The sequence below is a fragment of the Syngnathus floridae genome, chromosome 21 (genome assembly GCF_059516105.1).
Source record: "Syngnathus floridae isolate MCC-2025c chromosome 21, RoL_Sflo_1.0, whole genome shotgun sequence".
NCBI classification, from domain to species: Eukaryota; Metazoa; Chordata; class Actinopteri; order Syngnathiformes; family Syngnathidae; genus Syngnathus; species Syngnathus floridae.
The window spans coordinates 6,610,211-6,626,518 of NC_142433.1; the positions used below are offsets into that span (position 1 = coordinate 6,610,211).

The 16,308-nt window shown below is 48.6% G+C and overlaps 2 protein-coding genes and 1 long non-coding RNA gene across 8 annotated transcripts; 1 reads left to right on the top strand and 2 right to left on the bottom strand.

The window, feature by feature from the left end:
• Nucleotides 1–49: 49 nt before the first annotated feature.
• arpp21 (cAMP regulated phosphoprotein 21) lies at nucleotides 50–8,284 on the bottom strand. 2 transcript variants are annotated; one of them, XM_088364845.1, is made up of 20 exons: nucleotides 8,123–8,284; nucleotides 5,405–5,511; nucleotides 5,161–5,278; nucleotides 4,865–4,903; nucleotides 4,716–4,775; nucleotides 4,574–4,640; nucleotides 3,976–4,114; nucleotides 3,764–3,901; nucleotides 3,590–3,689; nucleotides 3,427–3,522; nucleotides 3,316–3,353; nucleotides 3,108–3,164; nucleotides 2,627–2,832; nucleotides 2,014–2,136; nucleotides 1,831–1,943; nucleotides 1,267–1,335; nucleotides 1,018–1,197; nucleotides 834–912; nucleotides 523–599; nucleotides 50–417 (listed from the first exon to the last, which is right to left on the bottom strand). In XM_088364845.1, the coding sequence occupies exons 3-20, from the start codon at nucleotides 5,269–5,271 to the stop codon at nucleotides 310–312; spliced, it is 1,800 nt and encodes a 599-aa protein (XP_088220971.1). In that variant the 5' UTR covers nucleotides 5,272–5,278; nucleotides 5,405–5,511; nucleotides 8,123–8,284; the 3' UTR covers nucleotides 50–309. The 2 variants fall into 2 exon arrangements, with proteins under 2 accessions (XP_088220971.1, XP_088220972.1); XM_088364846.1 differs by having other exon boundaries at nucleotides 5,405–5,561; nucleotides 8,123–8,240.
• Nucleotides 8,285–10,756: 2,472 nt separating this feature from the next.
• Nucleotides 10,757–13,432, top strand: LOC148380302 (uncharacterized). 2 transcript variants are annotated; one of them, XR_015854893.1, is made up of 4 exons: nucleotides 10,757–11,146; nucleotides 12,791–12,902; nucleotides 12,988–13,089; nucleotides 13,214–13,432. It is a non-coding gene; the product is annotated as an uncharacterized LOC148380302 (long non-coding RNA). The 2 variants fall into 2 exon arrangements; XR_015854892.1 differs by having other exon boundaries at nucleotides 10,757–11,120.
• Nucleotides 13,178–16,170, bottom strand: dtnbp1b (dystrobrevin binding protein 1b). Of its 4 annotated transcripts, none has more exons than XM_088364889.1 (4): nucleotides 15,906–16,170; nucleotides 14,913–15,083; nucleotides 14,023–14,166; nucleotides 13,178–13,897 (listed from the first exon to the last, which is right to left on the bottom strand). In XM_088364889.1, the coding sequence occupies exons 1-4, from the start codon at nucleotides 15,949–15,951 to the stop codon at nucleotides 13,665–13,667; spliced, it is 594 nt and encodes a 197-aa protein (XP_088221015.1). In that variant the 5' UTR covers nucleotides 15,952–16,170; the 3' UTR covers nucleotides 13,178–13,664. The 4 variants fall into 4 exon arrangements, with proteins under 4 accessions (XP_088221015.1, XP_088221018.1, XP_088221017.1 ...); XM_088364892.1 differs by having other exon boundaries at nucleotides 13,178–13,894; nucleotides 14,023–14,157; nucleotides 15,906–16,169; XM_088364891.1 differs by having other exon boundaries at nucleotides 14,023–14,157; nucleotides 15,906–16,169.
• Between the last annotated feature and the right edge of the window lie 138 nt (nucleotides 16,171–16,308).

Genomic DNA, 16,308 nt, shown 5'->3' on the forward strand with positions numbered 1-16,308 from the left:
TTGTGACTACACTTGCTGCGGCAGCCCTTAAGAGAGGAGCCGTCAAACGGGACTTTGCCATGTGCGTTTATTGAATACACAGAGCATTTTTTGGCATCAATCACATATATATAATTTCATATCAATATAAAACTCATTTTGTGTATAGTATAAATTATGCAGTCAATACAGCAGCTTTGTGTTCAATTCTACATATATATATATATATATATATAAATGTCTAGATGTACTTAAGCTTTGGTACAGTGCGTTAAGGTGAGGTGATTTGTTGGAACATGCGGTGGGATGATTATATGTTTGTGTGTGTCATCAGTGTTGTGTGGTCCAGGCGGGACCACAGTGGGGGTGCGGCGGTGCCACCATACAGCAGTATCCCGCCTCGCCGAGTTTCCCGGGTTGATACACAGAGACACCGCCCTGCAGACATATCACAAAGACAATTTTTTTTTTTTTTTTTGTGATTTAAAAAAAGAAAAAAAATGGGGGCTGGGGGAGGGGGGGGGGGGGGGGGTTGCTGTGTACCTGAAGAATGCTACAGTGGTGCGGTGGCACGGCTGTGTACGACTGCTGCTGCGGGACACCCACCACGGGGGCATAACCTGGTGCCGAGACAGGAAAAACATGACAGGATTTGTTTTTGGGGAGGACTAGGGATGTCCCCTCCTTCTCCAACGGTGTGGACGAATGTGAGCAGCAGGAAAAGAGACCGGTTCACTGTGAGACCCTCAGGACTTCATCTCTGACAGTGTAACGGCCCCCTCCTCTACTACTCGTGACATGGATTGTGTTTGGAGGTAAGTAGGGCCTTCTTGGAGCTGAGCTATTCTATTCACCTGCGCTGCAGCCAGGCGACGCGGCTTTGATCGGGTGTTGAGCTGAGGTAGGATACTGGCTGTAGTAGAAGGCAGGACCCTGGAACAAACAAATATAGTGTAGGGTTTGTCCACAAATGTCTTTTTTCATGATTAGATTGTACATATAATATACTTTTAATATAATATACTTATTATTTGTTACCTGTGGTGAGGGCTGGCAGTAGCTGTGGGCGTTGGGAGCTTGATGAGGAGCGGCAGGGGGCGGGGGCGGCGGCGGTGCCGCGAACACAAAGCCTTGGGCGGGAGGGTAAAGGGGCGCAGGCTCGCTCGCCGGTTGACAGCTGACAGCCACGTGGGCAAACTGCTGCGACAGGTCTTCCACCTGTGAGGAACGAGGCAAACGTGAACAGGAAGTTGGTGCCCTAACAGGAAATGGGGCCTCCATACGTACGGCGGTGTATTGCTGCGAGGGGGCCACAGGCAACATCTGCGGGGCTGAGTATGAGACGGACGAGTACACCTGAGACAGACACGTTAATCATAAAAATGTTGGTATAAAAAGTCTACACACCCCAGTTCAAATGCCAGCTTTTTATGATGTAAAAAAATAGACCACTGACCATTAATGTGACCTTGATCCAGGACAACTCAATTGTTTTAAGAGGGCAAGTAAAAAATAAGATAATCTGGCTGCAGACGTGTACACGTCCGCTGATTCCAACTCCTGTTAAATGGAAGTCAGCGCACACCGGCTACCATTTAAAGTGCCTCAGATTAACCCCCAGTATAAAGTTCAGATGTTCTAATAAGCTTTTCATTGCTCAAATAGAGTTGTCCATCTTATCTTATAGGTCATATTATTGGTGGAAAAAGGTTTCAAATGATTTCTCTGGTGTTCAGATTTTATTTTTCTAAAGCGTGGCATTTGAACAGGGGTGTGTAGACTTGTATAACATCCACAGTATGAGCACTCTTGTTTTTCTTCTATTTGCACGTGCGAGTGTGTGTGTGTTACCTGCTGTGGTGGCTGCTGTGCCGGCGCTCCCTGCATCTGGCTTCTGATTGGCTGTTGAGCACCAGGCGGGTTGTACACCACAGGGCTTCCATCAGGGTTCAGGAAAGGCTGTCCTGAAACAGTGGTGGCCATTTTAGTTTCAAAATGGCTGCTCTTTTCACTAATCTGTGTGTGTGTACCAACCAGTGTGCGGGTTGACCAGGATGCTTCCCGGTGGGATGCCGTTCTCCAAGATGAAGGCGGAGTGGGCGGGAGGCTCGGCCATAGTGGGGGGCTCGGAGGACACTCTGTAGAGAGAAACGGAACCTGGTGGAGGGAAAAGAAGAATTTATCGTTCCACGGGTTCAGCATATTTTGTGCCGCTTGTCCTCATTAGGCAGATAGCGGGTAATTAATGCTGCCCCTTTTGTTGTTGTAGAGGTAGATGAGACAACGGACGTCACAAACTAAGGATTTTTGCAGAAAAAAAAAAGGAACGGAACTTTTTGTGGTGAAGGATAGGTGCATGGACTTCATCAACAAATAAAGGTAGCAGCTGGCACCTGTAATGGCTAATTTTCTGCATGCATCACAAATTTTTGTGAGGCAGTTAAAAAAAAGTATAAGTGAACAACAGGGAAAAGTGTTTCTCTCATTTTCGTGGGTACCAAGACAAGCAGAGGTGTAAAATTGTGCAGCTCGAAGCGAATACGTTTGCTGTTAATTAGTCGCCGGCCGGCAGATGTGATTAGCATGCGGCGTTAGCGACAAGTCGGAGGTGTCTACGGCGTGAAAAACATCTCGCGCTCCCTCGCACCTGCTGTGCCGTGAGGCTCCCAGCCGGAGTTGGCGGCCTGCGGGGGGCGAGGCTTGGGGGCGGTGGCGGCAGTCCACTGGTACGAGGACGAATCTGAGTCGGTGCTGCTCCACGGCCGGGGCTCGTTGCCGTAGCGACAGTCGGTCTCTGTGCTGCTTTGCCGGCTGCTGCCCGTCCAGCTGGAGCCCGAGCTGTCGCGACTGCCCCTGTGGACCACAAGATGGACAAGGGGGGGGGGGGGAGATGGATGTTGGGAACATTTGCCGATTTTCAGTGGCTCTAAATACACTTTATATGCCAAGTGAGGGAGTAAAGTCATTGTGAAAGAAAAATAGGTTCTTAAAAATAATAGCCTGGTAGCGTGTGAGTGTGTCCTTAATTGCCGACTGTGCGCTCCCTTCAATTAGTCATCGTCGATTTTGTGTGTGTGTGCGTGCGCACGCGAGTCACTCGATGCAAATTAAGATGATGAATGTGCTACCTGAAGAGCTGCCTTCTCCTCTGGGTCTCGGCGTATGCGTTGCATTCCTCGGAGGGCCTGCGCACGCACACACACACACACACACACACACACACACACACACACACACACACACACACACACACGCACGCACGCACACTTATGTTAATGATTCATTGTCGCTTCACCAAGGTGAACGAGGACACGGAGACGAGGCGAGGGAGGTTACCTGCTCTCAACGTGGCCGCCCTCTCGTGTGCAGAGAGGCTGTTTAAAAAAGAAAAAAAAAAGACGTTAACGATTGTTTTCTTGTGATCTTGGGCCAAGTGGAGCGTCTCACCTCCTGGCTGAAGATTCTCTCTCGCACTTTTTGGTACTCTTCCTCTCGCTCCTCCATTGACTTACTTTGCTTGTCACGTAAAGTGTAGCGGCGCGTCTGAGGCGAAAAGAAAGCAGATTTAAAAAATAAATCATTTAAAAAAAAATCATGAGTGAGAGCTCACCTGCTCGTCTGAGCTGCTGTCACGTTTCAAAATAGTTTTCCAGTGTGGGATCTCTGTGGCTTTGTCCTCCTGAACCTGGTCCAGAAAACGTTGCTCTGGTCTAGTCAAGAACAAAGGCGAGCGTCACATGATTGACAAGGGGAGGAAGAGGAGGAGGAGGGCATGTGCATTTACATGCGTGTGCTGCTGGTGCGGTTGATGATGACCGACTTTCCCGTCTGGTCCACGTTGTGCTCCATGCCGAAGAAGGCGGCCACGCGATGCACCAGCATGCGATGGTACGAAGACATGTGCGGGAACTTCTTGAACGCGCTGCTCGGAGAAGACGAGGGAAGAAGATGAGGGTGGGAAGAGATGCAAAGAAGAGGATGCGCACATTTGCCTACCTGTCTCCCATGATGAAGGTGACCATGTCCTGCTCTAGCTTGAGCATCATCATGCGGTCTCTGGGGTTGCTGTTGAGTGTGTCAACGATGAAACGTTGAAGGTCCACGCCCGTCGAGTCGCGGTACTCCACGCTGCTCTCTGCACGCAAACAGTGCAACCATTTTAGGAAGGAAGGAAGGAAGGAAGGTAGGAAGGATGAAAGGAAGGAAGGAAGGAAGGAAGGAAGGAAGGAAGGAAGGAAGGAAGGAAGGAAGGAAGGAAGGAAGGAAGGAAGGAAGGAAGGAAGGAAGGAAGGAGACAGAGAGAATTGGAATGAAAGCCATAGCTAAAGGAAAGTAGGAAGATGAGAAAGGACTGACGCCAAGAAGAGAAAGGAAGAGGGACTCGAGAATGTTTACAAAGATGCCAAGGCTCGCTCGCTTCAAGCTGTTTGTTGGCACGTTCAACAAAGTTTGCTGTTTTCTTTTACTTTGCCAATGCGCAGAACTTTGAAGTGGCTGCTAGCTTAATGCTAACACGTATGGAAAACGGCATAGCTAACGAAACAAGCACGAATATTGTGCAAGATACATCGTCATCATTCCTGAGTGCACTCACCTTTGTCAGGTGAGCTGCTCTTCTCCACTTCCTCCTCCAGACAGGAAGCGCTCTCGGACGTCGGTGCCTACCGGCCGAGCAGAGAGTGCCGATGAAGAAGCGGGCAAAGTGAAGACGACGACGATGTGGACGAGGGCGTTACCTGAAGGTGTTCTTCCTTGTCGTCACACACAGCCATGCTGCGCACCAGCTTGCCTTTGGCCTGCGCGCGGTGGGAAAGGCGGGACAAATGAACAAAGGCGCCGTGTTGCCACGTTTTGACGAATGGCGGGCGGGATCGTTTTCGCTTACCTTGACTTTTTTCTGCACTGCCGTCTGGTGACAAAGGCTCTGCAAGGGACAACATTAGTCATTGCGAGCGTGCACGTGTACATTATTAATGTGCCTCCTCTTTCGCACCGCTTAAGAAAAGCGCCATTTTCCTGCTTTTCGTATTAAAAGAAAACCATAGAGTGGATGGAGGGAGGGAGACTGGGTTGACATCACTCTCGCAAACTCCCGCTCCCTTGTTCTGGCTCTTTCCTACATCTGTCCGACTGCGGGAAACGATGGCATCCCAGACAAAATTTTGCTGTCTGTAAGCGTACCTGCTTGCTGTCCTTGTCAATCTCCTGGGTGGGCACGCTGCCGCAAGGGAGGGGAGACGCGGGGGGGCTACCGATGTCGCGGGCGGGGTCCGCCTCCACTGCTGTGTCCATTGTAGGTCTGCAAAGCAGGGCCAGACATTTACACTCACGTGTGTGTGTGTGTGTGTGTGTGTGTGTGTGCGTGTGTGTGTGTGGGGGGGGGGGGTCTTTGTGCATGTGACCGTGCCCGTGTGAGTGTGCCCACCTATGCTCAGTGAAGAGGCTCGCAGGTGAATGATGAGGTCATATATCCCATGATCCCACGGGGTGGCCGCCAGAAACGCAATTATCCTTCTCTTCCTCTTTTGCTTGCTTTAGCGAAGGAGAGGAGGGCAAAAAAAAGAAATTGAAAAAAAATAAGGCTGTGGAAGAGGGGGGGAAATTTTTATTGGTTACACGCACACGCACACACACACACACAAACACACACACACACACACAAACACACACACAGTCATATCCAACAGCTGCTGCAGCATAAAGGCATCGCTTCTGGCAATGACATCAAGTCAGCAAGCTTAAGACTGTGTGTGTGTGTGTGTGTGTGTGTGTGTGTGTGTGTGTGTGTGTGTGTGTGTGCGTGCGTGTGTGTGTGTGTGCATGTGTGTGTGTGTGTGTGAGATCCTCCATCCTAGTTTCCAAAGGCCCTTCTGGCCTTATAGCTAATTGCTACTCAAAGCCTATTACAGTAAGTGTAAGCGTGTGTGCGTGTTTGTGTGTGTCTACGGGCCCTCCTCTCACATACGGCATTTATGTGTTTACATATAATGTGTGTGCGTGTTCAAACGCGTCCTGGCGCTTTTCTTAGAAGCAGCAGCTGCACGTCGCATCATCCGATCTGCGCAAGATATTCCCGGAATACCGGAGCGGCGGGAACGTAGGCCAGGGCCAAAACTCTCACACACACACACACACACACACACACACACACACACAAACACACACACACACACACACACACGTACACGTGCAAAAGGAAATGGCTTCCGCCCGTCGCATTCCGCTAGAACGCGATGCCCGGGGGGAACGTTTTATCCCGGCAACTCCTGAGACGACAGAATAATGAGCTCCGAGGATGGCAGGTCCCAAAACGGGCTGGCGGGAGATTAAAAAGGAGCAAGAGAAGAACGTGACGGCGCTCTGGCACATGGAGCCAAACGTCTGATTGGTCGCCAGTCCATGTTGGGGCCAATTTACACGCTAAACTGGACTTGACTGGTCTCTAGTCAATTTCAGGGCAGATGTAGACAAACGATGGACCGGTCGCCAGTCCGAGTTTTGAATCAGACGTGCTAACCGTTAGCCTAGCGTGCGGCCATTCTGTTTCCTAAATTTACAATGGCCCTCAAGGGCCTCTACAAAATGGCAGCCATTCTGTTTCCTAAATTTACAACGACCCTCAGGCGCCTCTATAAAATGGCCCCCGACCACAAAATGGCTTACTTTATTCGCGTAACTTTCTAGGAACGCGTTGAAAGCTGAAGAAAAAGACATCTTAGGTACGTGGACGCCAAACAAAAAAAGGATGGCAATTTGAAGTCGACTGCCAGTGGGGGAGAAGAGGGGCAGGACGGCGGAGGAGGTGTGACACCATCATTAGCACGTGATGGATGGCTGGCGGGCGGGCGAGCGGGAGGCGAGGCGAGGAGTGTGCGGCGACATCATCGTCGTCATCATCATCCATCTGCCGCCTCGCTGCCGTCCAGGCCCGACTTAAAGGCAAGCTGGCACTGGCGCGTTTAACGCCGCTTGGCTCCATTTGTAGCGTGCCAGGTGGCTGGCAAGAATCGTCAATAACGCCGTGGCCAGAATTCAATCGATCGACATTGCCGAGGTGCATGAGAGCAAGTGCGCCGCAAGATTATTTCCACACTTTGGCTTGATTTTTGTTGTGCAGGCCGGCCTGTTTGTTTGGCTGGATTTCTTCAAGCTATTGCCTTGATTTCTATTGTGCAAAATGTTTTTTCTTAAGATGAAATGTGAGGAAAGACAAATACATCCAATTCATTCTCAATAGGACAGTAAAATGCGTGCATGCATGTGACTGAATGCTTTGTGGATTTGGGATTTTTAAATATGCATTTATTCTAGTTCTATACTGTTCTATTGTGCAAGGAAAATTTCATAATTTACGTTGACCAATTGTTTCATATTGCGGAAAGGTCGAGTTGGCATCAGTCGCCAATCACAAACACTAGCAAATGGTGAATTTTACTGAGAAGTTCAACCAAAAGTAATTGAAATGTAGGTTACATTGTTCTTCTGTGGCTGCACCTGTGCAGCCACAGCAGCATTTGTGGCTGCGACAGCTGCGTCAAAGCCCCCCAAAAAGTGAGGTGAGGTGCGAAAAAACCCTGACCGCATGTTGTCGTCGGTTTTTTAAGACATCTTCACTGCAGTGGAGTCCCGCGAGCAAGCCACATGTGGTGTGAAAGTTGCAAAACAGGTGTCACACAGGCTTGTGGAAGATGGAGAAGAAGAAGAAGCTAGCTCCACGCTGTCCGCTCGCTATGTCGCATTACTCTTGACCCAGGACGCGCTTGACGACGGCGGGGCTATTTTTACCCGGAGGCGGGCGGGGGGGCCGAGGGTGGTACCGCGGCTGCTGGACCCGCTGGTGCCGGGCTTCAGCCGGCTGTCATGCTAACTCCAAAGTCAATGAAACGACTCATCAAGCAATTAGATTAAAAAAAAAAAAAAAAAAGAGGGGTATACGGTGTGATATTTGGCGTATTGTCATGGATGAAAGTAATAAAAAACGATCAGTTAACGCGCACGTGCCACCCGGTTAAACGAGACTTAAACCGACACTCACACACAAAAAACGCAAATGTGATGTCTTAAATCGATCGCGATCGCGAGTGATTTCGAAACGACAATGTGTTGTTGTGTTTGTGGCGTCTCGAGGGGCGGAGGGTCTTACCAGAAGGTGGCGGCGAGATGGAGCCGGAGTGGAGCTGCTCCTCTCTGCGGGGCTGTGGGAGGCTGTCGAGTGAAGCGCGGCGCTGCTCCTCCTCTGCTTTTGCTCCACTCTCGCGTGGGGGGAGGGGGGGGGTGTTCAATGAAGGCGGGAGGGGGTTCCAGCTCAGAGCATTACCCCCCCCCCCATCTCGACTCACCTGGCCCCTTTACCGTCAGTACGCGTCAAGTAGTTCGACAAATGCTGAGAGATGCTGTGACCAAAGAAAGACACAAAGCTACAGCTACAATCCATTCGAGCAATCCATCCATCTTGCAGCTACTGTTTGACAATTTACAAAGTCGCATGTTTGACTGAGTAGTTTTCACTCAGCATTTAAACACATTAAAAAATATATATCAAGAGTACTAATGAAGTTGTATAAGCGTGCTTGGTTAGTTGTATGTCTGTCACTCAGCAAGAACACACTAAGTAGAGGGGTATCGGTCCTGAAGATGGATTTGAATGATCATTTCTCAGCAGCCGCACAAAATGAAAGCAAATACAGTAATCCCTTTATCGCAGATAATTGTTTCCAAAAACCACCTGCGATAAGTGAAATCCGCGACACCAACAAGAACTGGGCAGGCTAACGAGTTAGCGGAAAGATGCTAATTCGCAATCTTGCTAACACGCGAAAACGGACTTCTAAAGGAATGTAAACGAACATTTGGAGCAATACTACATTAAAGGTTAGACAGGTTTCCTCAATTTAGATGTTTTATTTTGACTTTTAAATTGTTTTTTAATTTTGAAAAAAAAATCCACGATGTAGTGAAGCTGCAATAAACGAAACGCGAAGTAGCGAGGGATCACTGTATAGGATAATTTGGTACATGTAGCAAAAGCAGCAATGATGTCACCAATTTTTGTAATCTACATCAAGAATTCAATTTGATCATAAGACGCTTGACTTTTCGTACACTTTTCGATAAATGGTTGTGAATGCACTCAAGAGACGAGATCAAAGACGAGCCAGATTATTTTGAGAGCGGAATGTACACACACAGAACAGGTGTTGCAGGCATGCGGGTACGCAGGAGACTCCGAGACCGATCGCCGATGCCAACGCTCGCCGGTGTGCTCAAGTTACATAAACAGGCGTCATTATTACGTTTGCCAGCCAACAGCTGAGTGAGGATTTGTGCATTTGAGAGCGTGTGTCACTTTGTCTTATGTCACTTCCCCCTTTCGGAATCTCACTAATCCAACCAGGGAGCGGGGCCCCGCTTCCCGTCAATGGCGATGCTAATCAAGCGAATGGATTAGTTAGCATAACTCATATACATCTTTGAGGAAATTGTAACAGAAATGCTTGATTTTGTGAGCAATGCTAGGCTAGTTAAGCCAAGCTAATTAGCTTGACATGGCCAGGCCAGCTGTCAGCTAATGCAAAGCTAATTCGCTTGCGCTACTTTTTCGACACGATTGAGCGAGTTTTCTTTTTGTAGCAACTAGCAAGCTAAGCAAATTGGCAGATGTGATAATTTCTACTTTTCCTACGAGGCCATGCCAGTTGTCCATGTATGAAATGCTAAGTATTTATTTAATTGTTGGCTATATGAATGGAGTACATGCATCGGTGTGGTGTGTGCGCACATGTAACGAGCTAAATAGTCATCATTCATTGGCCTCCTATAATAGCGTGTACGTGAAAGAGATGGAATGACGCCTCAACAAGTGAGGCTAATAAATATTCATGAGCGACGGTTCGGGGGGGGGGGGTCATGAATATTCATGAGGGGCCTACTTATGAATATTTCAAGTATGATGGAAATGAGGAGCGAGCGAGTAGACAAGAGGCAGACAAACACAAGCCCGCCTTCCTCCACATCAGTTGTAATGAGCATGACGTCATCGCCAGGACATTAGGACTGTGACACCACTTTGGAAAAAAAAAAAAGTTAAATTGGGCTTATAGGCGACACATTTGACAAATACTGAAAGTATGAGCGGCTGACCCACGTGCGACATGGCTGCATGGGCGTCCTCAACTTTTTTTTTTTAACCTTCCCTGACTCACCGAGAGAAGCAGGACGGGGGAGGAGAAAGGCACCGCATGCACCTGCATGTTCGGCAGAGCACGAGACCGCGTGGGCTTGCGCTCACTTGATGCCGAGCGGCCGCAGGATGTTGAGCTTATGAAGATCATTTCAAGATAAATGTGTCAACAAAGAGAAAGATACAATGTCAACAATACATACTGTACTCTCACAATCATTATCCAATAATTGACGGAAAGACTTGCAATTATATTTTAACTTTGATTGAGGATGGGGGGGAAAGAGAGCCCTCCATCTTCATCTATAGCGCCTTTTTTTCATTAACGTGGAATCGATGACTTCACCTTTAACGTTCAATACTTCCTGCTCCTCCGTGATTGGCTCTCGCTCGTTTTTTTCTCTTTTGTTCTCGTTTTGTTCTTCCTGCTCTCCTCTTGTGTGGTTTCTTCTTTTCTTCCTTCTCCTCCGCCACGGGCATCACATGACGGCCTGAAGCTGAGCGGCGCGCGGGCGCGGCTATTTATATTTGTTGCTAATGAGGCGAGATCTCCGTGGCTGCCATAGCAACCGTCTCCGTGGAGACCGTGCTCTTGGATACCACATCTCTTGTCCCGCTTTAAACGTTCTCCCCTCGCCAACACCGGACTAATTAACTCGTAGTTATTGGCGCGCGCCCCTCGTCCTGCACAACATTTGCAACAAATCAAACGCGCCAGATTGTTCGACAATTTGGAATTGCAACAAACTTTGGCGAGAGAAAACCCCCGATTTAAAAGTCAAGAAATTTAATGTTTTTGTTTGTGTTTGTTTTAGGTGCGCTGCTGTCAGCAAAGCTCCAAGCGCACGCACGGGCACCCCTCCCTCCTCCCCCCTCCCTTGCCGATTGTGGATAAGGATGATAGGCGCACCTCCACGAACATCTTGGTGGCGAGGGAAAGTCAACTGCATGGGAACTTGACGTACGTCATCGCTGCCACCTGCTCGGGTGTGACACACATGCACACACTCAACACACGTTCTCAAACACAAATAGACAAACAGTTACACACTTTTTAAACTTTCTCGCTGTCTCTGCACTCACACGCTCTGTCCCCGCCCACTTTTGCCAAAGACAGCATTTATGAAGACTTGTCTAACACTAGTTGAACCCCCCCCCCTTCACCAACCCATCTCGTCATGCGTGAGTCATCAGAGGGTGAGAGGTCTGAGGCAAACAAGCTGCCACAGTTGGACACGCCATAACAATGCGGCACCTATCTGTGTGCACGCGCATGTGTGTGCTTGTATGCGGGTGCGCGCGTGTACCTGTGCTCACAGCTGCTGTCACCCACAAGGGAACATTTCTGCTCAAGTCTCAAGGGGAATATAAAGATGCCACCACGCGTGTGCGCATACGCAAAAAGTTGCCAAATAAATTGATCGGTCGTCTCAATTCGGGTAGGAAATGCCTCAGAACCACGAATACAGTTTGGAGTCTCAATCAAAAAACTACGTTTTATCCCAATACAAATCATGATTGAAAACAAATATGGAAGCCACCTGAGAATGCACATTGGTGACAGAATTGAGAAGCACTTAAGACAGCAAAGCCCAGATAAAAAAGGGAAACAACAAAGAGGCCTCTTAAAATTAGTCGTCAGCAACAACATCATTTCTGGAGGGCGGGTGCGCCTGCGCGGTTCCACAATTGGGAGTCACTTAACACTCAGTAACAAAAAGGGAAACACAAAAAGAGAGTGTACAAAAGGTTGATTTTTCCACGATGTTGTGTAAGCGCTCGTTTCATCTTCCCACTCCTTCCTCTTGCCCCCCCCCCATCTCCCACACAGGTTATATCCAATGAACGGTGCCATGCAGGCATCTCGGCGTGAAAGAATATTGCCATCTATTTTTTCTTTTTCATAATCTCTTTCCTCCCTCGACACCCACACACACTTTGGAGTGGGGAAGGGGAGGGGGCGGTGCGCGCAAGAAAATGAAAAAGGGCGAGGTGCTAAGGTGGTGGGAGGAAATGCGCGCGTTCATGAGAGCCAGTCGCTAGTTGTTATAGTAACTATGATTCTGTACCTGTCAATCATGGCTATTTCGGGTGCAGAGTTCCTATGGGAGTGCGCGTGCATGGCGCGCGGAGCTGCTTCGACAAGAAGAAAATTATAACGCGCTCAAATTAACACCCTTCGTGACGCGGACCACTTTTTCTCACATTGCCTTGTGAAAGACGGCGCGATATTGCGATTCCGGGAGAGAGAAAAAAAACTGCACATGCGAATGCTGAGATGATAATGACGCAAAAAAAAAAAACAAGTACAATGCAAAAAACAAATCAGACAGAAATAACCTAAAAAGCAAGTTTGAAAAAAACAACAAAAAGAGAGTTACAAAAAGGTAACCTATAAAAAAACAACAACATTCAAATAAAAACGATAATTCCTGACCAGACAAACAGTCCGTGTCTCTTTTGGCAACGTTTAGAAAACGACTCATTATATTTTTAAGATGAAATTTATTCGTTGACTAGAATGTGATAGGACATTTGAGTTTGATTTTAAGTCAATATTTCAACGAAAAATTCAAGTTAGTTCGAGACAGACTTGAAAAAACACCTAATCTATTTGTTTTGAATTCCCAGAAGTTGTCAGCGACAGCATTTCACAGACTCACCAGGAGATGGCGACAGAGTGGCGCCTGAAGACGACGCAATGTTCTGCAATGACACTCATTACGATCGTCGGATCTTTACGGTATGATTGACTCCATTTTGAAGACACCAAAAGCAGTTATCATGACAAGTCACATGATTTTTTTCCCTTCTCCTGATTGTTGAAGGGCGCCTTTGCACCTGAGCGCTATCTGGTGACCTGTCACGACGACTGCATGATTTGGTTTCGCGCGGAAGCAGTTGCTGCAATTTCACGCCACAAAAACGAAGTGAGAGATTCGACAACCTTGCAGAACACAGCATGATGTTCTGGCGCCACGCTGTCGCCATCTCCTGGTTCTTGAACACAACACAATGTCCTCAGGTGAACTTTTAATTCTTTCTTTGCAACAGAGTAACAACAGACACAGGACAGTAAATATTTTGACACAGCGCACTCAAAATATCAACAACTCTTCAGTAGGGATAAAAGTGCAGACGCGTGCGCACGCCAAGTGTAAATCCCAACATTTGGTATATATAAGAAAATCAAAACAGTGAAGGTAAAGGTCTATTTCTTCTTCTATGATTGATGGTCACATTTTCCTCAAAATTTCCGACACTAATAAAGCTCAAGAAGGAACTAAAAAATCTGTTTTCTTTTGATGATATATAGCTGTCGCCGTGTGCTCGTTCTCAACACTTGATGTTAGTCGGAATCCAAATCATACCACCAAATATCGACCTGAGCGCAGATGATGTGCTCATCATAGTCGTCATAGGATTGTTGTATTTTTTTTCTTTAAGGCAGACGTCATGTGGCAGTTGCGGAGTGGGGTGAGCTTTTTTTTCTTCTTCCAAACCCTCAAAGATTCGGGGTCCCGCCTTGATGGCTGGGCGTTGGCACGAGCGGGGGAGCCCTCTTTCTCCTCCTCCTCCTTATGGTCCTCCTGGCGCCTTCCTCCTCTTGCCCGTCCTCTTCTTCCTCCAAGTCCTCTTCCTCATCGCCGTCAGCACACGCCGACGTCATCTTGCGGCGCAGCTCGGTCTGAGTGGGAACCGCAAGGCTGAGCTCGGCGCTCAAAGACTCGGGACCTGCTGCATACAAGACACGCCACAATAAAACAAAACTCCATTCACGTCAAAGTAAGTCTTTCACATGATGACTTAAGTAGTCAGTGAAAACGTAAAAAGTGTCATGTTGCAAGAAACGGAGGAAGCACCCGCGACGGGCGAGGCGGCGCTGTTGTCCTCTCCGCCCGAGTGCAGGAAGACGTCGATCGCCTCTTGGTCCGACATGTCCATCAGGTCCATCTGCTCCAGCATGTCCACGTTGACCTCCATGGACGACATGCTGCCTGTTGGCCCTGCGACCCCCACCCCGCCCCGGCAACGCGGACAACAAGGAAAAGGCAGTGGCTGTCACTATAGTTTAGCGCAGCGGGCGTCCAGTAGGGGGCGGCAAATGACTGACTCCAGGCAAAGCAAAGCAAGAACGGATGAACTTTAGCTTTTGCAACATTGGCACAAGGATGAAAGCAAAGGGAATGTTGAAAAACAATGAAAGACTATAGTTAAATTTGTTCATCTATTTTTCTCCTTAATCAGGGGCGTGCAGAGGATGGGACAATGAGGAGATGCCCCATCCCCCTACGTGAGTCGGAAGGAGACGATTGGCTCTTGCAGACAGTTAGAGAAGACATTATTGGCTAGCGTACCTCGAAGAAATCAGGAGGGCGGAGCGGGTTCGCCGAGTCGCGTGGGAGGGACAGCACAAGAAAGAAGAAGAAGGACAACATGGGGAGGGGGCTCATGTTATCACACTCCCACCCAGGAGACACTGACAACTACGCCGAACTCACTCCGCCGTTGCCCTTTTGAAGCTTAAAAAAACATGATGAGGAGGTCCCGGTCTCAATTGCAATTTGGACGCGTCAAGCGTACTTTTGCACTGCCAGATTTGACAGCCGTTTAAACGCTCTTACATGCATTCCGAAGAAATCGTGACCAAGAAATAAGACTCGTGCTCCAGATTTGAGGGCGGCCAAAACGGAGTCAGCCCGGTGTAGTTGGGTGGCCGAGACCCAAAGAGCAGATAGCCGTGGCCTCTCACCTCTCCTCTCGACGATCTGGAGGTAACCTGTGGACAGGTACTGCTCCACATCCTGCTGGAAGGCCTCCTCCAGCAGCTTATGTTTGTCTTTCGGCTTCCGCTGCCCGTCATCGCCAGCGTCAACACACTGAGAGCGGGACCCCTTGGGCATGGGATCACAGTCCACCTCCGCTGCAAACATTTCAGGGTGCACAGAAAGAGAACGTCACGATTGGTGGAAGCCAAGGCCGGGCCCTGGTTTGTACGTGCGGCGGGCACAAATGGCTCCCCTCGACTTCTTTGCTCCATGTGATTGCATGTAAGCGCCCTTTTGACATCTGCGAAGCAACATAAAAGACCCCGTGAGCTAAATATGAGCTACCGCTAAAAATAGAAGCCCCCGGAGCAGCAAGAAGACGCAGCAGGCGGCGCAAAATGTAGTTGAGCTTACAAGAAGGAGGAACAAAGTGCAAAAAAAAAAGGGATTAGAACGTGTACGTTGGTGGCAGGTGCTTTAATCGATCCACGCAGCACCCAAATGATGAGAAAGCTCAAACAAGGCACCAACCAAGTGTTATTTGCATAGGCCTCCCTGTAAATTTGGAGATCTGGTGTCTTCAACATTTTATTGATTTGGGGGCGTGGCTAAAACCGCAGCCAGTCACAAACAGCAGCGTCGACATTCGAATGGGCGCACCTTGGTTTACGACGGTGGTGAATGATGTCACGTAATTGGAACTTAGTTACTAACTGCCATTTCCATCTGCAATACGCATTTGTTTGTAAAAATAAATTCAATTAAATATCATCCACCATTTACTGCTCTATGGTTATCATCACGCTTGTGCTCATTTTTCAACAAGAATGAACAAAAATTCATTTGAAGCTGACCTGAGAAATTTCTACATCTCTCAGGTCGCCTCAAGTTCCAATTCTGAATTCCTGCTCCATGGTTAGCTTCACACTTTTAAGTGTCAAATTGTGTGTCAAATTAAAATCAGCAAGTTTGCTTACGAGAGTTCCTCTGGCTCTCGTCGGCCGCAGCAGGCGCAGTGGACATCCTGGATGCGGATTTGTTTTTTTTTTCCCCTTCAAGACAAGACGCAGTCTTTCACAGCCCCCCAAAAGACACTACACTAGGCCGCCGCGCATCCTCACGCTCGTTCCGCCGTCATCGCGCAGCATTTTCTTGCTTTTGGCGTCCGTGAGATGAGGAGATGAGATGATGCGCCTGACTCGAGGCGAGGCGTACACGACGCGAGAAAGAGAGAGAGGATGCGAGTAGAGCTGCGAGGGAGGAAGGGGGGGGGGGGGGGGGGTTCGCAGATGCCTGTTTGAGTGACCTGTGGCCTTGATCGAAAAGGCGCAAACCCAACAATTAAGCGAGGTTCTGCGTCAGTAAGGTGTGTGTAAAATG